The sequence below is a fragment of the Leucoraja erinacea genome, chromosome 13, assembly GCF_028641065.1.
Source record: "Leucoraja erinacea ecotype New England chromosome 13, Leri_hhj_1, whole genome shotgun sequence".
In the NCBI taxonomy this organism is placed as follows: Eukaryota; Metazoa; Chordata; class Chondrichthyes; order Rajiformes; family Rajidae; genus Leucoraja; species Leucoraja erinaceus.
Genome location: NC_073389.1, coordinates 5,996,964 through 6,021,006, shown reverse-complemented (window position 1 = coordinate 6,021,006; position 24,043 = coordinate 5,996,964). Strand labels below are relative to the sequence as shown.

Here is a 24,043-nt window from a genome sequence, read left to right as displayed (position 1 = left end):
GGCCTACTCCTGCACCTATTTTCTATGTTTCTATGTTTCTATGACCTCTTCAGCAAGATGGCCCGCACCAAGTCATCAACGCCTACCCGAACGTTTTGTGATCTATTGGAACAGAAAAACTGACACCGTATCCATCGACCGGTTAAAACTAGCCTACGTTGAGAACCAACCGACTACCTCAACCACTAAACCGATAAAGTCACAAGACCCCAACATTCCCTGTCAAAGACCTCCCACACTGTAGTACCAAACAAGATCAGGCCGTAAAACCAACCCGCCAGACTTTATGAATCGGTGGCTGAGGGGGGAGCTGTGGCACCTTCATGCCCACGTTGGTTTTGTATACAGCTCATCACCGCTGGCCACTCGCCAGCGGCCTCACGAGAATGTCCAGCCACAAGATCTCAACAACAACTCCAAGGTCAGACGCACTAATTGGCCTTATCTGCACACGGGTAATGTTTGGTGAGAATGTAGGTAAAAGGAACTTCTGGAATCAACATGACACAAGCAGAGCGTGAAATTAACGGTTGCCCGGTTGCCAATGGCCATCTAAAATCCCGCCGGGCAACCTAAAAACAGTGTCATTTTGCCCGGTTTGGCCCCCCTCTCTATCTCTCACTCTGTCACTCTTCATCTCCGCCCGCCATCCGTGTCCAGGCCGCCGGGTCTCCGCTCTCTGGCCGCTCCTCATCCGCCGGCAGGGCCGGCCGCCTTGCACATGCGCACTGCTACAGCCAGCACATTATCGGCCGCCCTTCACATGCGCACTGCTACAGCCAGCACATCCTCCCCCCTGCACATCCTCGGCTGCCCTGCACATGCGCACTGCCACGGCAACCGGTCGGCGCCGGGCATTTTCTCCCTCCCTTTGCATTGTGGGAGATCTGGCCGCCATTGCTGTCCGGTCGCCGCCTTGCCGCGACCGCTGAAACCCAACGCAGAATCACTCCCTGGAGCTGGAGTGACTCACTGGAGTAACTCTTGCTTCTTAGTTTCCTGCTCCTCCAAAAATATTCCCAATGGAATTGAAACTGGAGGTGGTGGAGGGTTGACTTAAGCAAAAAAGGGTTCTTGGGGAAAAAAGAGATACCTTAAATTTAATTGTGTCTGGCTGGGTAACTATGGTAGGGTAAAGACTATTCCATGCTTTAATTGTGAGGGGGAACTCCATGGAGCAGCCAGCATCTCTGGATAGAAGAAATTGTGTGACGTTTCGGGTAGAGACCCTTCTTTAGATTTCCTCTGGTTTTAGTGTTTTTAGTTTAATTTAAAGATACAGCGCGGAAACAGGACCTTCAGCCCACCGTCCACCGATCACCCGTACACTAGTTCTATCCCACACATTAGCGACGTAAGTTAAGAGTCAAGAGTGTTTTTTACTCTCAAGCCCCAGTTAGAACAATGAAATCCTTACTTGCAGCATCACAACAGAATATGTAAACGTAGTACTCTGTAAACAATGTTATAAATGAGAAAACAACAGTGTATATTTATATATGAATATATAACTACATAAATATATGTGTGCGTGCATGTGTGTTCTACACATGCACTTTCCCCCCTGGAATTAATTAAGTTCTATCGTGTAATATTGTGTGTGTAAGAAGGAACTGCAGATGCAGGTTTAAACTGAAGATAGACACAAAAAGCTGGTGTAACTCAACAGGTCAGACAGACGATTGGGTTGGGTCTGAAAAAGGTTCCGGCACACCTTTGGAATGTGGAAGGAAACGAGAGCACCCGGAGAAAACCCATGCGATAAAAAGGGAAAAGGAGCAAACTCCATACAGACAGCACCCATATTCAGGATCAATTCGGGTCTCTGGCACTTTTAAGGGCCTGTCCCACGAGCATGCGACAAGCGCAACCTAACGTGGTCGCTTGAGCCATACGGCCTCGCGGGGCCGGTCCCACTTCGATCACCGGAGCCGTATGGAGTTGTGCGGAGCTGGTCCCGACATCGTGCGGGGCTCCGGAAAACTGACAGTGTTAAAAAAAACTCCACGCGGCAACGCCGTACGGCCTGCAGCCGCCTCGATGCCGTACGCACCGCCTCGACGGGCATACGCAGCGTCTTGACGCCGTGACGCCGTACGTTACGCAACAACTTTCCGCGGATTTCACGTCATTCACTCGACTTCCGCGCGCCCCCCGCTTCTAGCTTGGTTGCGCTCGCCACATACAGTGCATGCTGGTGGGACCGGCCCTGTACGGGGATCACTCTACCTCCGCGCAACCCCCACTTCCGGTTTGGTCGCGCTTGCCGCATGCAGTCGCATGTTCGTGGGACAGGCCCTTTAGGCAGCAACTTTATGTCTAATGTACTGCCCCATAGTCTTGAACTGAATTAAAACATACAGTAGCTGTAAAGGGGGACATAGCGTGACTTAGAGATTTAAGACTGAAAATGGATAGTCCTATTTTTTTTAGTAACCAAAGTTATCAACGTATTTTTTTTTGTGTGTTGGAACACAAAATATAGTGGCACATCTGTGTTCGATCCTGTCCTCAGGCACTGTCTGTATTGAATTTGCACATTCTCCCTGCAAGCGTGTGGGTTTCATCCCACATCCCAAAGAAGCATTGGCTTTGTAGGTTAACTTGTCTCTGTAAAATTGCCTCTAATGTGTAGGGAAGGGGTGAGGAAAATGGGATAACAGAACTTGTGTGAATGGGTGGTAGACAAAAAAGCTGGAGAAAATCAGTGGGTGAGGCAGCATCTATGGAGCAAAGGAATAGGCGACGTTTCGGGTCGAGACCCTTCAGACTGATGTCGGGAGGGGTGGGGGCTGGAAAAAGAAGGGAAGAGGCGTAGACAGTAGGCTGTGGGAGAGCTGGGAATGGGAGGGGAAGGAGGGAGAAAGCAAGTACAACCTGAAATTGGAGAAGCCAATGTTCATACCGCTGGGATGTAAACTACCCAAGCAAAATATGAGGTGCTGTTTCTCCAATTTGCGGTGGGCCTCACTCTGGCCATGGAGGAGGCACAGGACAGAAAGGTTGGATTCAGATTGGGAGGGGGAGTTGAAGTGCTGAGCCACCGGGAGATCAGGTTGGTTATTGCGAACTGAGTGGAGGTGTTGTGCGAAGGATTGCCAAGCCTGCGCTTGGTCTCACCGAGGTTGATCATACGCTGAATAATCCAACCACAATTTTGTTTGGAAGTGGAAAGAAATAATAGAAATTGCATTCATTGCAACATGTAAAAAGAGTTGAGATACTGTATTATAATTTTGCTGCCTGTCATTGTGGTATATATCTTGTCTTGATTGGTGAATATGTTTAGTTTGTGACTTTATTTGAAGCAGAAATATGTGAATGCTTCATTGAGCATAATTCCGACTGGTAACTACGCACTTTGTCCGAGCACATTATCGCACGCGTCACGCGTCTTAAGTGACCACCTAAACTGTCATCTTGCAACCCAAAAAGCTGCCGAGGTTGCCCAGCTGGCAACAGAGAAAAAAAGGTTTGCACAAGGTGTCGGGCTCAGCTAAGTGTCGTTTGTTCTTCGCATTCTGTCGTGCAATCGTACAAGTTAACCACTCCCTTGTCCATATCACTATAATTACCCCAACCCATCTCTTGTGCCATGTTTCAAATGTCACATTATTAAATGCCTCTGCAATTGCAAATACAGTAACAACTGATTTTACACCCCTTTATAACAGATATTGGTCATAGCAGACGGCCCTGCTGAACCACCCCTAGTTCGCACCGCCTCCCCTCTGCTTACAGATGTGACTTCCAACTCCACCCCGGGCTTGCAAGGGACACCCGCGACACCTTTTCCCACCGCACGGCTGCTGTTGTAGCTCATATTGTGGCGTCTGGGGACAGCGCTTGGGCCACTTCCACCGACAGGACTCGCTCAATCACCATGGGGCTCCCTCCTCAGCAGCTGCTGCTTCTTTCTGTCGGCCATCGCTTTTTCTGCTCCACCTCCTTCTCCCTCCCTCCCCATCGGAGATGTCCCCTCTCCTTCCACTGCAGCTTCCTCCTCCTCCTCCTCCCCCGGAGGCACTGACATACTCTATCTTGGAAGATGTCACCGACTGCAGGGGAGCAGAAGGGAGAGGCGGCGGTGGAGTGGGGAACGGACAAAGAAGAAGGTTGAAAAAAAGAAAAAAAACAGCAGCTGGTGAAAGGACAGGAAGCCTCACGGTGACCGAGAGCGCCTTGTCATTGGCAGCAGCATGAAGAAAGAGCAGCTAGCCAGGGGCTACAACATGAGCTGCAACAACAGCCACGTCAACTGAAGAGGGCTCTCTGGTGCAGACGAGCGGCTTCGGTGCCTTGTTTTATGGTAAAACGACACAAAATGCTGGAGTAACTCAGACTGAATTTATCGGAAGAAGTGCCCCGACCTCACCCATCCATGTTCTTCAGAAATGCTGCCAGACCATTGAGTTACTCCAGCACTTTGTGTCCTTTTGTGTATTAACCATCATCTGCAGTTTGTTGTTTCAACTGCATACAATGATAATACCTTACTCCGTTATAACAGACACCATTCCCCCCACTCCCCCACTATGTTTCCTTCATAACAAGGGTTTACTGTACACCATATCTAAAGTTTCTCCTGTACGCGCCCTGTTTTATTCCCACCTTCAAAGATCCTATAGTTTCCACTTTCTATCACACTGCCCCTCCCCCACACACCCCAAATCACCTTCCCTTGCAGTTTTCCAGTGACGTCTCTAGAATCCAGCTATTCCTTTTCTGGGTCACACCCTATGCATCCACATCTTAGCAGCAACTATCTTTAAGACCATAGGGATGTAGGCCATCGGGTACAGTGGACTAATTAACCCTTGACCCCATTAGTTTGCCTCATTCCTTCTTACGATTGTGGGAGTTTCCTTCATACCTATGGCCTGTAAATTAGAAAATATTATTGGGATGCTTTTAAGTGTTTTCTACCAAGAAGACCAATCCAACATATTGGCTGTCATGCCCAAGTCTGTACAGAGAGCACGGGTTGACCACTTAAGCCAGGAAACACTGCAACAGAGATCTGCTCTCTTGAAATATCATATCCATGCTTAATGACCTACGGAAGGATTTTAGAGAGAAGAATAAGGAACCGTCTACAATTTGTTTCCTATTCTAGTAGCATTAATGTTTGCAGCAGTAAACACATTAGCAGCAATATGCAAGAACATTCTTTACTACAGGGGTTAATATAACAATTTTTAGTATCCCATTTTGGTTTATCTCGGGCTTCAAAAATATGATTAAAACAAAAAAAGAAACCCACTAAAAGCAGGAAATTATAATTAAAGAGCCTAAATATAGCTATCTGGCATGGTAATTCACTAAAGTACTCAGTAAAACCAAAATTAAAACAAACAAAGTGAGTCAGTTATACTCCCACCCACAGAAGTCATATATCAAACTGGATTTTTGGGCTGAGGAATTTATTACAGAAGTTAAATATAGATCCATGTCAGCAGTCCACAGCCTGCCACAGTGCTAACAGTGCAGTGTACACATCAGGAATGAGCATGCGCAGGAAGGAAATGCAGATGCTGGTTTAAACTGAAGATAGATGCAAAAAGCTGGAATAACTCAGCGGGACAGACAGCATCTTTGGAGAAAAGGAATAGGTGAAATTTTGGGTCAAAACGTTTTCTATTCCTTTTCTCCAGAGATGCTGTCTGACCCGTTGAGTTACTCCAGCTTTGTGTGTCAATCTTCAGGAGTGAGCATGTTGGATTCTGTGCAAAACCCGTCTACACGCAACCCTACACGTAATATTTGCAAAGTCTACTGCACGCTACCACGCTATGTAATTTGTGGCAACATTACTCAGTGCATATTTCAGAGACACATTGCAATGGGTACATTCGAAATAAATATTGCCAGTTTATTTTGTAATCAGTTGGCTTTGATTATTCATGCTTTGGGTGATATATTGCATGATGCAAAACGTTAAGACAAGAAAGTCACTGCTCGCTGGGTAATCATAGTCAATGATATATTCTTTTAAGTGGATTTCCCTGAATAGATCGTTACATCAGCAAATGCACAAGCCTTGACGGCAGTTAGACTGCCAGACCAAACAAATGCTTGCATTGCAGAAACTCAATTTGTAGAAAGAAAGAAAGAGAGAACCCAACTGAAAAACACACACGTGAACGTTTAATTATCAAACAGCAAAGGGCAGCTACAATTGAGGATTTTATTAAGTTCTGCAAAGATATTTGATTGTGCCAGTGTCATTATGAATTATTCCATCAGAATCCCACACAATGAAGGCAGGTTACTAAAATCAGAATTCTACTTTATGTCCGATATATACGATATTAGGAACAGAAAGCAAAGCAAATGAACACTAAAATAATTCCACCAACTTAAGATATAAAATATCTTGACAGGAGGGCTCCAGTCAATCTGTAATGATTAAACTATAATTCACAGTAGACGGCAAGATATGACCAGAAATTCAGTGCCAACCCACCGCTGGACCAGAACACTCGGTACTCTATGATGTCCCACACACAATTGGGAGGTCAATTGAGGAAGCGCTTTGGAGATGGCCATGGGTTAACATATGATATGTGTTTGACTGCGCTGGACCTCTACTCGCTGGAGTTTGGAAGGATGAGGGGGATCTCATTGAAACTTACCGAATTGTGAAAGGCTTGGATAGATTAATGTGGAGAGGATGGCTCCACTAGTGCGAGAGTCTAGGACTGGAGGTAACAGCCCCAGAATAAAAGGTCATTCTTATAGGAAGGAAATGAAGATGGCTTTTTTTTAGTCAAGAGGGTGTTGAATTTGTAGAATCTGTGCCACAGACTGCTGTGGAGGCCAAGTCAATGGATTTTATTTAACGGATGAGATATATTTTTGATTAGTATGAGTGCCAGGGGTTACGAGAAAGAGAATGAGGTTGTGATGGAGAGATAGATCAGCCATAATTAATTGGCTGAGTAGACTTGATGTGGCGAATGGCCTAATTCTGTTCCTATCACTTATGTCCACTGGGATTCTCTCCAGGAGTCCATTCTGCCATTCTGATGTCCAGAGAGTGGAATGCCTTTCTGCTGATGGCCAGTTAACAATCAGTTCTCCTAGACCTGCTCACTGCGCCAGGTAGAAGTTCCAGTTGAAAAAAGACACCTAAGGAGCACCATATGTGGCAAGTTGGTAAATCACACACAACTTGTAATGTTATGCGCAACTATCTATGAAAAACATGTTCTGTATGGAGGGATCACACTCCCTCGAAAGCTGTTTACAAGAAAGTCCCAAATTAATCTGTTATAGCACAGCTTTGTCAATAACAGCGGTTTATTTACAGTTGCATAAAATCGTACAGCTTGGAAACAGACCATTTTACCAAACTCACCCATGACACCCAGTGGGCAACCCTGTGCTTTAATGCCATCACCCAGCCCATTGCCCTTTGTGCCCAAGCAATTCAAGTGCTCATCTAAACACTTGACTGCTGTCAGCGGCTCTGCCACCATCGCTCTCACCTCACACTTGCCTGGATTAAACTCCATCTGTTTAGAGGAATACAAGCCAAATGAAGGCAAATGGACTAACCCAATGTGCCAACTTGGACAAGCATGGACAAGGTGGGCCGAAGGGTTGCTTTCACGCTCCACGGCTCTGCCATTTCTCACACTGGTATCTCTCTGCAGCCTGGGACAACATTCCACAATATCAACAATGTGCCAGTCTTGGTGTTTTCCATCAACTTATTGATCTCGCCTCCCACATCCACATCAAGTTCTCCCATTCTTCCAAATTCCAGTAAATATCAGCCTGGTCTGTCCAATCCCTCTTCATGAGGGAATCTGCCTGATCCAGCTATCAGTCCGGTATACCTTCTCCAAACTGCATTCAACATATTAACATCCTTCCGTAAATACGGTGACTAATATAGTACATAATTCATCAAATACACTCATCAACCAGCATCTGCAGTTCCCCATTTCTACACCACATAATCTTCCTACTTTATATTTGATGTCCCGAGCAATAAACATTTTTTGGTTTCCTAATGACGGAGTGTACCTGCTTATTTGCCTTTTGCAAATCATGCTCGATGACATTCGTATGCCCCTGCATCCAAGGACAAAATAGCCCGAGAAAGACAAAATTCTGGAGTAACTCAGCGGATCATGCAGCATATCTGGATAACATGGTTAGATAACCTTTTTGGTCAGGATCCTTCTTCGGACATTTTGACAATGTAGCTGGCATGATTGTCGTGCCCGCATCAGTATAAACGTTCTCCATCGCCAGCACAAGGGGGCTGAGAAGTGTATTATCTGCAATATTCACTGCCCTTCCCAAAGCCATGATTTCAACAACTTGGACAGTAACCTAAAACTGGAGATATCAATATTCATACCATTGGTTATATAGGCTGCAATCAGTCTGAAGGAGAGTCTCGACCCATAACAGCACCTATCCATGTCCTTCAGAGATGCTGCCCGTGTTACTCCAGCAGTTTGTGACTTTCCTTGATATACCAGCATTTTTTTGCAGTTCCTTGTTACTATACTAAGAGTCATTTATTGTAGAGAAGTACAATTGACACCAATGTTGTATCTATTTTAAACATTCCATAAATCAACCAAAACTTGAGGAACTCTAACACTGAATAAAAATAATTCCATTTTCTATCTTACCTTTGTGCTATCGTATGTTACATCTTGCCGCCTGCCAGGTTTGCGTGGGAAACTTGGCTCGGGGAGTAGCCAGCTGGATCTGGTGTTCAAATTAACAGGTGGTGTGTGGCCAGATTTTGGAGATCGGTCACATCCAGACCTGCAGTCCGCAGACGTGCTGGAACCATGGGCGTCCCTGGGACACCACGCTTCGTGCATGGTGTGCTGGTCCCATGGAGGAGCAACATCAGCGAGATGTAGTGAACGTGCTCCTCTGCTCTCTGGTGGGATGGGAGGTGGTCGCTCAGGCGGAAGAGGGGGTTCTCTGAGGGGTGGTGGTGGTGCTGGCAGAGGCTTGTCCTGCTTTCGAGCCATGCATGGAGAAGACTGATTTTAAAACAAAATTAAGGACAATATTATGTATATGTGAATTTAGGGTAAACAAGCAGCAATTAATTTAAAGCTAATTCCAAGTGCAATTAATGTATGTAAAAAATACATGTTTGCAGAATAATTCCCTTTCATGAATAAGCTTGGTGATTCATAACACAGAAAGTACAGAAAGTTTCACTCAAAGTGATCAGACTGGAATCTTCCCCAGACCAGTTTTACCACATCCCCAAGAATGGAACAAACAACTCCTGTAAAAGTGGGAATAAATAATTTCAACAAAACACTGTATGCGTTATTTGTTAACTAATCTTCTAACTCCCAATACTTCCTTAAAATTCAAAGATTTCTTTGAGCGCAAGTAGGGTTGTTAACCACACCCGTGAGCTCCGTCTGACATAACTGACTACTAACAGCATAGCATTGTTTAGATCAGGTACCTTTGGTGACCCAGTGGGGCTGGCACACGGTGATCGGACCACTCCTTTCTGAATGAGGTCCAGCCGAGGTGGCACGGGGGGTAGATTGAGGTGCTGAATCTGCAGCAGATCTGGAGCAGCCTTTCGGCGTTGTGCAATAGGCGATGAGTTTGGTGAAGACACTGGAGAGATTTGCCTTTCTGTACACTATAAAGAACACAGAGAATTGGGAAACAATTAATACCCCATAACCGAGCACCTCAACACACCGCGATGGACAATTTTTACTCTGGCTTCTCAGTCGATGGATAGACACTTCTGTGCAAAATTGTTCAGAAAACACAGTCTGAAGAAGGGTCTCGACCCGTATCGTCACCTATGCCTTTGCTCCATAGGTGCTGCCTCACCGACTGAGTTTCTCCAGCATTTTTGTCTACCTTCGATTTTTCCAGGATCTGCAGTTCTTTCTCAAACATATAACAGGAGGATTTAACAGCCTTTTGAAGTTTCCAAAGGGCCGCTCAATTTTGGTACCAAACATCAGGTTCCTCCCCCTCCCCCCACTCCCTAAAAAAAAACTTTGCAAATATTTCTGTCAATGTAATCCTCTTAAACATTCCTATGGTACTTGACACTTCCAGCTTTTCAAGTGGTGTGTCCTGAACCTGGTGCATCATTCCGTAAGATCAAGACTGGCTTTTGAACTCAACTCCACATATCCAAAATATATTGGTCTTCAATCTGACTGGGCTCAAAACCTGAGCATCCCCAATAGCCAATTCTAAAGAGTTACGACATGCTAAATGAATTTCCCAATTAGATCATCGCTCATTCCTCTAAGATGTAGAGAACTTGAGGACTGCTTGTTCAAACCTTTCTCATAATGACAATCCTTCTCCAGGATTCAGACCAGCAAGTTTTCACCACATCTCTTCTAAGGGTTTTTATGTCCTACTTTAGATAAGGAGGCTAAGTGTTTACAGGTTTTCTTGGTTAAGCAGGCTAAAATTGTAAAAAAGTACTTTGGGTGTAGTCTCATCAAGACATTCCGATATTTAGAACTGGAACAAAGATAATTTTGAGAACGATTCTCAGCTTAGAAAACCAAGTAGTAGAATAAATGTATATGGACCAACAAAATAATATGGTAGAGAACATTGGTGGGAATAGTTTATTGATCTATTATTAGCATTAATATTGTTAAGGAAAGTACAACTCATAGGAGACTTCCATCTCTTGTAGTCTCGGAATAACAAACTTGCAGTGGATAAGTTCATGGAATGCCTTCCAGATCATTTACTGGATCAGTGGATCTAGAGGAACCCATATTGGAAAGTAGTTGATATTTATTATGATGGTGCAAGATGGTAAATTAATAAACTTGAACAAAAGTATCACTTGGGAAGCATGATCGTAATACTATCCAATTTTATATTATTTGTGAGTGATTTTGTGAAGTTGGGAACTAGAATCACCATGAATGTTGTGAATGGCAGTAGAGGCACCAAAAGGCTCATGCTTGCCATTCGTGTTCCTATTTCGTATGCTCCCAGCATAATGTGTGTGCAGTATGTACAACCTAGAAAATGCCCTTTCATGCAAGTGTGACCCCAGAAACTGTCCCTTCTGGAATGACAAGGACAGGAAGAATTTGGGAATAACACTAGCTACATGTCGCCTTCCAAAGTTGTCCAGCCTCAAACCGGGCTCCAAAGTACATCTGTAATACATACCATGGAGCCCTTGGATACGGTTGAACGTTTTAAAATAGTTAAGATAGCAAAATCAAAGAACTCTATTGAAAATTATCACTGTTAACAATCACTACAAGATGCTATGTGCAGCAGTGTGTTAATTAGATATATGTTTGATTACATGCAACCTTTCCTGCCCACCGATCTTCTTTAACAACTTTTAATGTCAGCACATTCTACATCACATGCGGGAATAAAGAACAAATGTAAATGTGTTGCTAAGTTTGAAACGTGCCTTGACAAATGATTCCAGCCTGTTCATTATCAGCGAGTCGTCGCGATCGTCGTCATCGTCCAGGTCCAGCATCGGCATGCTAAAACTGTCCAGGCAACATTTGGCTCCATCATCTCTGGGGTCAAAGGGATCAACAATAATTGGCTCTGTACCTTTGATCTCACAGCGGCAGAATGGGCACCCCTGACCATCTGATTCCTACACGAGAAAGAAATCAAACATTACGTAAAAATATTAAAAAGCTGGCTTGTCAAAGACATATAAGATTGGTAAGGGTTTGGACACGCTAGAGGCAGGAAACATGTTCCCGATGTTGGGGGGAGTCCAGAAACAGGGGCCACAATTTAAGAATAGGGAGTAAGCCATTTAGAACGGAGACGAGGAAACACTTTTTCTCACAGAGAGTGGTGAGTTCTGTCTCAGAGGGCGGTGGAGGCAGGTTCTCTGGATGCTTTCAAGAGAGAGCTAGATAGGGCTCTTAAAAAGAGCGCAGTCAGGGGATATGTGGAGAAGGCAGGAACAGGTTACTGATTGGGGATGATCAGCCATGATCACAATGAATGTTGGTGCTGGCTCGAAGGGCCGAATTGCCTACTCCTGCACCTATTGTCTATTGACATGGTAGAGCAGAATGATGTCCTCTGCGTGTAATGAAAAGTAAAATTTATAATGTGAACACTCATTAAAGTACAATAATCCATTGTTGAACATTTAGTTTTCTTTTGCTTCAGGATGCACAGTGTGATTTGTTTAACTGACAACATATAGAAGCAGATGAATGCTGATCAATATTATATCCGAGGATTAGACCAAGTATACTGCCCAGAGAGAAGATGAGTTGGGAGGAACTAAGAGAATGGAAATTGTAAAAACAGCAGAGGCATCAGATAAGTCATGAACATAAATGGGAAGGGACTGGATCGGGGAGAAAGAATGATGTGATGGTGGAATGAGATAAGTTTTCTGGTGTAAGAGCAGGTTGACACTGGCTCTGCCTGGACAGTCCAGCTTGTGAATGTAAGGGAGAGGAAGGCAGGAGAACGTGAAGGGAAGTTCTCTGTAGCAATAATGTCAGTGACACTCACCTGATATTCACTCCTGAGAGATGTATAAAGAAGCAACCCACAGTTGGCATTTGACCTCTGTGAGACAATGGTCAGTTCATTAAACCACAATGGCAGCACCTCAGTTGGCAGGTTTGATAACAATCAACAAGATGCAATCCTGGCACCTTTCTTTCTTTATCCTATACATCTCTCCCCATCCACTCTCCAACGTCAAACAAATTTGTTTCCTAGTGTTGTCAAAAGGTCTTTGACCTTGCACAAGAATTTCTCTTTGGACATATGCTACCCGATCAGGTGAGTATTTCCAGCATTTTTCTTTTTTTGTTGAAGTATTAGACTTTGAGCATTATAAAAATACAAAATACCCATGTGGACTCTTGCCTTCACAAGCACTCTGTTTTCCCACGTACCTGCCATGCTGTCAGACAAGACGTGCACATTAAGTGGCCACACGGTTCAATCTTCACATCTTTATCGTTCTCAGCGCAGATCTTACACAACTGGAAAGTGGAGCCCATCTCGCAGTACAGCTCATATTGTTCCTAGGCAGGAGAGAATTTTAAAGTATTGGCAAAATTAGTCAATTTGCAAAGAATATAATTTGTCTCGTCTCCTGCGGCGAGCAATCTACTTTACCAACCTACACTCTTGAACTTGGCTCTAAATGCTTCAGTTGGGATTCTCAAAGGTTCTCACAGCTTGTCCTTCCCATTTAATGAAGCTAATGTTAAATTTTGTAAAGAGGTTGTCAATAAAGAACCAGGCCCTCTATTTGTATGTGTAAATGCCAATATCAGAAACTTCAGTCGTGAAGCCTCCAAACTCAGCATCACGAGCAGTGACATTCCACCCACAGCATGAGCCCGAGGGCGCTGACTGACACAGGGCCCATGGGAAAGGCATCATGACGCCAGTCCCACGACAATGAAAACATAAACAGAACCTGCAGAACAATGCCTTTACCTGCGTAACTTTTATGTGATCATGAGGTGTTGGTTCACATAATCCAGTCAGATCTGGATTGTAACTCCGTCCATCTGGGTATAAATAACTAAATACAAGAAGAAAATGTATTTACATTAGTGAACAAATCATAATTAAAATGTTGAAGCAGCTTTTGAGATTATTTCTCATTGCTTATATGCAACTTAACAGAATTGTTGACAATAAATACATACAATCCTTCTCGGCATCCATCTATTAAGGCTTGAAAGAGGGGCTTGTTGTGTGGAATGGTCTGCAGGATGTTCCCATCATTTGTAACGTAGCCAATAGCCCACTGGCCAAGTCGGGTACAACTGAGCCTGAAGATGTAGCTGTGGCAGAAACAGAAAGGAAAAGAACTAAGCATGAACATACAATACAAAATCTCCTCCACTTGGATCGACTTCAATGCAATCTCCAAATTACAAACAGCATATCACTATCTACATAGATCAGTATTGCTCTTTAAAATCACAATTCATGTACAAGTATCATGCTGGTTCATCGGGAGTTTTGTTAAACAATATATGCATGACACGGTAAACAAAAAAATTACATACAAGAGAGCTGTGTATGGCTAGATGGAAATTGAGTATGAATAGATTTCACTAGTGTAGAACTAGACTCTAAGCCGCCACACAGAGCTATTGACATGTGCTGCGTAGCTCTGATATGGAACTCAGTTACTGGGAAACAACTGCATTGAGAGATACAAAATGCTGGAGGAGCTCAGCGGGCCAGGCAGCACCTGTGGAGGAAACGGACAGGCGACAGCCAATACCAATAATTTTGCTTATTGTGACATGCACCACGGTACAATGAAAAGCTTTTTTGTTGCGTGCTATCCAGTCAGCGGAAAGACCATACATGATTACAATCAAATCATCCACAGTGTACAGATGCAGGATAAAGGGAATAATGTTTAGTGCAAGATAACGTCCAGTAAAGTCAGACTAAAGATACTTTGATGGTCCCTTATGAAGAAGTTGGTAGGTCAGGACTACTCTAATTGGTGATAGAATGGTTCAGTTGCCTGATAACAACTGGGAAGAAAACTGTCTCTAGATCTGGAGATATGTGTTTTCACACTTCTGTACCTCTTGTCTGATAGGAGAGGGGAGAATGTGAGACTGGTCCTTGATTTACAAGAAATCATAATCATACTATTAGTAAAGTACATTTCACAACAAACAAGGAATTTGATTTGCCATACAATCATATCAATAAAAAGCAACAACACACAAAATACATGAAATGTAGCAAAAGATCAACATGTCATGGATATTCCCTGGTTTAATAAAGGGTTACATTCAATTTGCTAGTGTCAATATAAGTAACCTATTACAGTTCAACCTATTACAATTTAATTGCCATATAGCAGAGTTAATCTTAGCCACACAGCCACTGTAATAAATCAGTGCCAATCTTTGTCAAAAGGACTTACCGTTAGTGGGATCAACCCTCTTTACATTTAATAAGAATTGAAGAAGCAATTTAAAACGAGTAGTTTGAACATAGCAAGACGCCTGCCAGGTTTTGCTGATGGCAAGTTTGTGCCCTATGGCTTCCAGATTATATTCAATATACATGCTAAAGCTTGATGTGCAGATGGAGAGGAAATCTACTGTACTTTGACAGTCATAACTTGCAATTACAGCTAATAAATCCCACCTTTTAATAAATTACATTTGCCAGTTCAAAAACTTCACTTAGCCTGGCTTATACGAAAGATTGCTTTCATTAAGTGCTTTGGTTCCAAGAACATATGGAACAAAAAAAATAGACAGATGGGTGCACAGAATCAAAATGACCAGCCTTCCAAATGTCAGAACACACATAACGGATACCACGTGCATGTCAAACATTCTCAGGCAACTCGCCCAAAACAGGGAATCAATGTAGAACATTAAATTAAGCTTAGTACACTTTGAATTACCAGAAATATAAAAATCATCCGGGCAATATCAATAAGTTATATTTTATTGTCAGCAGACTTTACACCACCAACCAACCCCTTAAAAGGTGGCCCCTGGTTCTGGACTCCCCCAACATCGGGAACATGTTTCCTGCCTCTAGCGTGTCCAAATCCTTAATAATCTTATATGTTTCAATAAGATCCCTTCTCATCCTTCTAAATTCCAGAATATACAGGCCCAGCAACTCCATTCTCTCAGCATATGACAGTCCCGCCTTCCCGGGAATTAACCTTGTGAACCTACGCTGCACTCCCTCAATAGCAAGAATGTCCTTCCTCAAATTTGGAGATCAAAACTGCACATAATACTCCAGGTGCGGTCTCACTAGGGCCCTGTACAACTGCAGAAGGACCCCTTTGCTCCTATACTCTACTCAACTCTTGTTATGAAGGCCAATATGCATTTGCTTTCTTCACTGCCTGCTGCACCTGCATGCTTACTTTCATTGACTGATGAACAAGAACCCCAGATCCCGTTGTACTTCCCCGTTTCCCAATTTGACACCATTTAGATAGAAAAATCTTCCATCCTGGTTTTGCTACCAAAGTGGATAACCTCACATTTATCCACATTAAACTGCATCTGCCATGCATCTGCCCACTCACCCAACCTGGTCCAAGTCACCCTGCATTCTTATAGCATCCTCCTCACAGTTCACACTGCCACCCAGCTTTGTGTCATCTGCAAATTTGCTAATGTTATTATGAACCCCATCATCTAAATCATTAATATATATTGTAAATAGCCACGGTCCCAGCACCGAGCCTTGCCCCACTAGTCACTGCCTGCCATTCTGAAAGGGACCAGTTAATCCCAACTCTTTGTTTCGACCCAAAACATCACCTATTCCTTTTCTCCAGAGATGTTGCCCGACCCGGTTAGTTACTGCAGCTTTTTGTGTCTATCTTTGGTTTAAACCGGCATCTGCAGTTCTCTCCTACACTTAAAAAGGTCTTAATGCTCCTCCAAAGCCCAAATATTTAATTGTTGTGAATCCGGGAAACAATCAGTTGAAGAAGGGCCCCAGCCCAAAATATCACCCAGCCATGTTCTCCAGAGATGCTGCCTGACCCACTGAGTTACTCCAGCACTTTGCATCCTTGTTTGTAAACAAGCATCTGCAGCTCCTTGTTTCTAAACATTCAGCTATGCTCCGCGGATCTGATCTACAGCAAAATTCCAGTACAATTACTTTTTCTTAGCTCCTTATTTATTGTCCTATATTTACAAATCTACATGGTATTGAAAAATGAACTTGATTGTATTTGTCCTTAAGGGCATAGAACATAAGGAAATAGGAGCAGGAGCGAGGAGGTGAAGGCCATTGTCTCCAAACTTATTAGCTGCTGGATCATTAAGGATCATCTTATGAACTTTTGGATCTCTACTCAAGGTGGGGAATACATTTCAGGGTACACAGGACTATGGATTTGCAGTTTGTAGTCGTCCAAATTGAGTGAGGGATAGCATTGTGTATGTATTGTCATACGGCACCACATGTCAACCCAATGCTGTATCAAGTATCAAGAGAAAAGACCATCAAACCATTGAGGAATAAAAATAACTAGCTTTGCAATGGCATGCTCACAGAAGCTCAGTTCAGATGGAGTGGGTGGGAGAAAGTGATAGGTCTGTGATGGACTTGGCTATGTTCTCTCTGCAGGCTCAGGCGGTCAAAAGCAGAGCAGATGCCATACCAGGATGAGATTCATCCCATCAGAATACCCTCTCGAATGCATCTGAGGAAGCCTGTGAGAATCCTCACGGACATGCCGAATCTTCTCAGGCGCCTAAGAAAGTAAACACGCTGATGCGCTTTTTGATTATGATATCAGTGTGAAAGAACACTGTGGTCAAGATAATTGCACTAAGCTTATTTGTAATTCCATAACTTGTGTTATCAACAAATGTAATTGTTTCAGTTCTGGAAGATGCTTAAAAGACATCTGGACAGGTACGTGGATAGAAAAAGGCTATAGGGAAATGGGCTTAACATTGGCAGATGTGCCTTGCTCAGATAGACCTTGGTCGGCATGAATGAGTTGGGCCCTACAAGCTAGTTTCTGTGCTGTATAACTCTAATGTTAGGCAGGTGGTACAACAAAAGCACAATGACTGGAGTCTCTTTTTTCATACTAGCATGCAATTCTATTCCCTCCCCACAGTAAATAAACACAAGATACTTAAAAGGAAAGTAGCTCTACACCAGTTACATATCGATTGAATCAACTAACACTTCAGAATTCCCTTTCTCTTGTGCAATCTGTAAAGATAATCCAGTCATTAAATATTTGATGATGTAATTGTAATACATCAAATACGTGCTACACAATTATAATTGGGCACCAGAGGAGAAAGTTAACAGTGGAATCCACTTAAAAACCACTTACATTACAATTTGTTTTGTCCTTACCTGCCAGGTTTGTTGATATATTTTTGGAGCCGAGCTTTCACTTCATCGTACGTTAGAAAAGCCATGTAGCCAGGGTGCGTTACAGCCAAGAAATTCCAATTCCTTAAAATAGAGGTCCAAGGCTAACAAAGAAAACAATCGTTTTTTTGTTGAATACACAAGGTAGACTACATAGCTTAAATGTTAATAGACTTTGACCTCCAAGCTGTAAGAAAGCATGTATAAATTGCTTTCCTGTTTTGTATCCCTAAATTGCACTGAGGGGTGCACAGTATTTGTTACAGGGAACTTTGTTGATAGTTCAATTAAATCCAGAAGACAAATTCATAGATTTCATAAGATGCAGAATTTGCCTTACGTATGTTAATAAATAAAAATGGATAATGAGGTTAACCTCTGACAAATGAGTGTTCAGTTCCTGAAATGATAGTGAGGCTCAGATATCACAGAGTTATGCTGAAGAAATGAATACCAGACTGTCATGGATGTAGACACAAAAAGCTAGAGTAACTCTGCGGGAGGACAGCATATCAAAATTAGTCACATCCTCCCAATTTATCCAAACTCCCTTTATCCAAACCTATTACCCAATTATTTTTGTAAAGTATACAACATGGTCTTGATCTCAACCACTCTCTCTGTAAAAAACTCTTTTGATCACCTTACCAAGTAAATTATCCCAACCCTCGCCTGTGTTCACTTCAAATTGGTGCCTCCTTTGTTCAACCAGAGAGTAAAGTATTTCTCCACTTAGGCAGTCAACCCCCCACAAATGTGTAAAATGTCTCAACCACCTCCTTCACTCTGTTGGCAAGATGCCAATTAAGTCAATTCCCTGCTCTTATGCATGCTTTTCCATCCATTGCTTCATGCACTTTCTACAATAAGACATTTTTATTGTTGGCTAAACTATGCTGTTGGTTGAACTTTCTACAATAGGCATTTTTATTGTTGGCTAAACTATGCTTTGGAGAATTTGCTCATGCATTTCTTTAATCTAGTACTCTATGCCCGTTTAGAAACAGAAAATTAATCGGAAATATATATGAGCTTTTATTGCAGTTTAATTGCACCTATTTTATTTAGCATCACATTTGACTTTAGTTATATTCCTCCATTAAGTACCTTATTCCTCCAACAGTGGACAAATTAGGCATCAATACATCACATTTAACATAGAAACATAGAAATTAGGTGCAGGAGTAGGCCATTCGGCCCTTCGAGCCTGCACCGCCATTCAATATGATCATGGCTGATCATCCAACTCAGTATCCTGTACCTGCCTTCTCTCCATACCCCCTGATCCCCTTAGCCCCAAGGGCCACATCTAACTCCCTCTTAAATATAGCAAATGAACTGGTCTCAACTACCCTCTGTGGAAGAGAGTTCCAGAGATTCACCAATCTCTGTGTGAAAAAAGTTCTTCTCATCTCGGTTTTAAAGGATTTCCCCCTTATCCTTAAGCTGTGACCCCTTGTCCTGGACTTCCCCAACATCGGGAACGATCTTCCTGCAGCATTTAGCATTTAGTCTTGAATAAATGGCAATTCTGTATTTTATACTGTATCATCCCAGGGACAGTACAAGCATCTGCACCAAACTCCTTTGATTTACAAAGCCACCATTTGGTCAATAGAAAAAGACTTCAGAAGTCTGTCAGAATTAAATATCTGCTTTTGTATAGTAAACATAACAAGATCTAGCTGACAACTCCCTATTGAAATATTCTCAACTTTGTTTGCGCCTCACAAGAACATAAAATTAAAGTCACAAAATTAGGAAAATGTAGTCCTGCTGAGTTACTCCAGTACTTTCTTTCACAAAATGAGTACTTCAGTTATTATACTCATATTGCCTGGTTACCAAGTATTACAGATTTTATTTATTTATTGTATTATTGATTATTGTATATGTTATTCTGTTACTGCGCCTGTAAATCTGCAGCAAATAAGAATGTCATTGTTCCGTTGCATGTAGGCAAGGCAATTTAACAATCTTAACGTTGTCTGTGTTAATGGAAAGAATAAATTCCCTATAGCATCAGAAGAAATGGGCATCTAGTCTAAATGTATGGACAGGCTTGCTTGTTCTGCTATCAATATACTTTTCAAATACATCTAAATATACTACACTCAAATCGTCCATTAAGTTTTATTGCACTCCCTAGGCCTCTATATTTCTTCAAGCAAATATCTCCAACAATGTTAGTTTTCTACTTTTAACATTATTTTTTGTAGCTAAGGAATTTATGATGTATTTATAAAAAAAGCTTTGCTGCTTCTCTCTGCAATCAGCCGAGAATATTTATGTGCATCAGGAGAAAAGTGAAACACTAATGTCAGTACTTGCTACTTAAAGTGTGAGCCTGTTACGTTAATGCTTTTATGTTAAGTACTTTCCATAAATAAAGACCTTTTGATTCAGTTGTCGGAGTTCATATACACACACTATACAATAAATTTTCTAGATAGCCTTATTCAGGCTAGCAATATATTATACACATCATCCACCATTTCTAACTTATTCTGGTGGCTAAAACATAGAACACATAATCTACATTATGACAAAATATGCTGACACAGTATTTTATTACTGGAAATGGAAATATTTGTATAACAGTATAAAATAATAGGATTAAATTTGACCAACGCACAGGCATTATTTCATTCAAGACACTGAAGCAATTGTACAAAATTCTTCCACAATATAAATGGAGAATTTCCACAAATCCAACTGTTGAACAACAATGGAACAATAAGCTTCATCAAGTGCAAAACTAAACTATACAGAAAGTCACTCGGAAATGGGCCACTAGAGTATGTCAAACTATTCTTACGGATTCCATTTTTTTCTAAAATAAACTTTAGGTTCATATAATTACCCAAAATAAAAATAGTGTAAAAAATGCATGGAATTTTGATCAAGATTACAATGCTAGGTAGAATTTTGAAAATGCATTTTTCTTAACTTGCTCTGAAAAAATAATAAAAAGGAACTGCAGATGAAATGTCACATCTCCATGATCCCCAGAGATGCTGCCTGGCCCGCTGAGTTACTCCAGCATGTTGTGTCTTTGTTTATAAAAAGGATGGACACAAATCTTTCAACTTGTAACAAACACCATGTAATTTATTTCTGTGTGGGAAAGAACTGCAGATGCTGGTTTAAATCGGAGGTAGACACAAAATGCTGGAGTAGCTCAGCGGGACAGGCAGCATCCCTGGAGAGAAGTAATGGGTGACGTTTCGGGTCCTCAGACTTCTCTCTCCAGCAGGAAATACAGAGCTCACCAACATATCAGATACAGAGTGCCTCTGAAGAAAGGGAATTATTCCCAATCTTTAAACCATAAATGTGTATTACAATTAGCCCTAATTTCTTCAGCCATGCACAATAACTTTATTTTCTGTACCTTTGATGAAAATTCACAAAACAGGTTGTCAAGCAAAATCTCAGTATTCTAAAGTTTCCTAGAATATTTTTTATGTTATTTTTTCTCTTGATCCTCACCACTTTCAAGAATTCCTTACATTTTGCAAAACAAGGGACAGCAACCATGTACCCATCCACAGGGTTTGTGTCTTAGCCAACATTTACTGAGATACTGTCTATAGTCCTCAAGCTCTCAGTTGCAGGAAAATAGCAACAGGATTCCCCACTTAATGAATTTCCATAATTCAATTGTCCACATGTACAGCCTTCATCCACCTCTACACTAACACCTACCCACCACAACCAACTCCAGCGTAACAATAGTCATTCTCGCCAGGCAACAACTGAGAGTCTATATAGCCGTTTGATTTTCATTTTGCCTTTCTGAAATTACAACTTGATTACAGCACAGCTTAGTTTGATCTTTCATAAATGGCCAGGAAGAGTTTTGACTAACCAGAACTGCTCTATCAAACTAAATCAGCAAAGCAGGTGAAATGAGTTTAAATCCCAGGGTGCACAATTATTGTCAGCTATAAAAGAGCTATGTTATTAGTTTTCAACTTACCTGAAATAACCTGGTAAATATATCAAATTCAAAGATTGAAATGTAATCATTGCAGGTCAAATCAATGGTAGACTTCAGAGCCATGGCTTCCAGACCTGAGCTAATGGAATGAACTTCGTGAAGGCATTGTCTAAAGACTTTCCAGGGTACAATAGTCCTGAAAGGAGAAAAATCCCAGTAACTCTTCATGCTTCATAAACATCATAGTACCATGCAACAATTTACACAATTAACATAAACGCCATCTTTTTCAGATTTGCTGCCCATTATCCTGGTTCCACAACAACTTTGCTTATAACTAAATCTGCTTTTATATGCATTGAAAATTATTAAAGGCTGACCAACAGCGGATTCAAGCAAAACAATTCTGACAATGAAAGCAAACATGCCGTCGTACAGGCGTAGGATGGAACTGCAACCGGGAGTACAATCCGGAAGTGGTGGCGCTGGTGAACGGCTGCGGCTCGCCTGCAGTCCGTTGGTTTTTACTTTTTTGTGTTGTTTTTTTCGTTTTGTCTAGCTAAGTTTTTGTTTTTTTAGGTTGTGCTTATGTGTGGGGGGGGGGGGGGGGGGGGCGTTGAAACAGGGCTTGCTGTCTCTCCCTTTGGGGGAATGCAACTTTTTTGTCGTATCCCCCTTCTCTGCCTCCTTCTGCGCTGAGGCCTAATGGCGGAGCTGGCGACCTCGACGCTCCAGAGGCAGCCTGTCAGGGGCTGCAACGGTGCTCTGGTGGCTGAGACGGCGTTCTGGCGGCGGTGACCCGAGTCCGGGGTTCGGCCGCGGGCCAGTGGACGACGTCGTCAACAGCTGCGTCCGCTGGACTGGAGGGCGGCAGCTTCGACCACCCCAGGCCGCGGTGTTTGAACCGGCCCGTTCGCAGAGTTCGGTGAGCCGCGGGACTGATTTTACCATCGCGCAGTGGAGTATCGCCTCAGCGCAGAAGGAGAAGAGGGAAGAGACTGCAGCCCTAAGATTTTTGCCTCCATCACAGTGAGGAGGCGCTTGGTGGACTCACTGTGGTGGATGTTAATTTGTGTTTACTATCTGTTCTGTTGTCTATTATTGTATTATTGTATGTATGACTGCAGGCACGAAATTTCGTTCAGACTGAAAGGTCTGAATGACATTAAAGGAAATTCAATTCAATTCAATTCAAATGCTGATTAAAACCGAAGAGACACAAAAAGCTGGAGTAACTCAGCAGGACAGGCATCATCTCTGGAGAGACGTAATGGGTGACGTTTCGGGTCAAGACCCGAAACGTCACCCATTCCTTCTCTCCAGAGATGCTGCCTGTCCTGCTGAGTTACTCCAGCTTTGTGTCTATCATCATGCCCTCCTGCAGGTTTTGTTAATCACAGGTGCGGACAAAAACAGCTCCCATAATTTTTCATTGTAGGTTTTAGAAATCACAGTATGTTAAAGCCAAAAGGGGAAATGTAAACAACAAATTTGGATTTAAGTTCAACAGTGCCTAATGTCCCTGGGTAGATCACAGAAGCATTATCAATTCAAAATCTAATAATCGGCTGCATTGGGGTATACAAGGACAGGTGGTCAATAACTTGTCAGAATGGAGCACAGAGTTGAACAGGGTTGTGGGGAATTCTAGAACCCTTGGCCCTGGAAATGGAAGCTGCGACCATTAATATTATGCTGATTAAAATAGTGACTGCCCAGGAGGCCAGAATTACTGATTTCCTCATCAACATTACCTCCTTCTACGAAAGCACTTCTTCCAAAATGCAAACGTGCGGGATCAAATTATGATTCAGTAAAACATTCAAAATAATTAAAACGTTGTTCGGTGCTCAATTAGCTTAATTGTACCCAAAGGAAAAGGTTGTGAGAACGGAACATCATTGCCTGCCTCAGGTGTTATTCTCTACACCACATGTTTGTTCAATAGTTATCAATTTCTCTGCAACTATTTTTTTTTTGCTGGCATATATTCTTCTGAAGCTGGAATTGAACTGTTAACTTGCGCAGTAATTTTACATGGACTTCCAGACAAAGTATGAATAAACAATATAAATACCAGACACAGATCTTGGTCACAATATAGGTCCTATAATTGTTATGAATAATCTCAATAACTATAATAACCACAATCCGAATTGATCTACAAGGATACAAATCAAACCATATTTAATACAAAAACCTAACGAGGTG

At 42.3% G+C, this 24,043-nt stretch overlaps 1 protein-coding gene across 1 annotated transcript in view; it reads right to left on the bottom strand.

Moving 5' to 3' along the window:
• cblb (Cbl proto-oncogene B, E3 ubiquitin protein ligase) overlaps nucleotides 1–24,043 on the bottom strand; it is a 131,520-nt gene that overhangs the window by 20,772 nt on the left and 86,705 nt on the right. The window contains exons 3-10 of the mRNA XM_055644365.1: nucleotides 21,872–22,028; nucleotides 17,872–17,993; nucleotides 13,677–13,814; nucleotides 13,462–13,549; nucleotides 12,909–13,040; nucleotides 11,432–11,629; nucleotides 9,464–9,649; nucleotides 8,655–9,020 (exon numbers count right to left, since the gene is read on the bottom strand). Coding sequence (XP_055500340.1) covers nucleotides 8,655–9,020; nucleotides 9,464–9,649; nucleotides 11,432–11,629; nucleotides 12,909–13,040; nucleotides 13,462–13,549; nucleotides 13,677–13,814; nucleotides 17,872–17,993; nucleotides 21,872–22,028 — 1,387 coding nt within the window. The remainder of the gene's footprint in view (nucleotides 1–8,654; nucleotides 9,021–9,463; nucleotides 9,650–11,431; nucleotides 11,630–12,908; nucleotides 13,041–13,461; nucleotides 13,550–13,676; nucleotides 13,815–17,871; nucleotides 17,994–21,871; nucleotides 22,029–24,043) is intronic.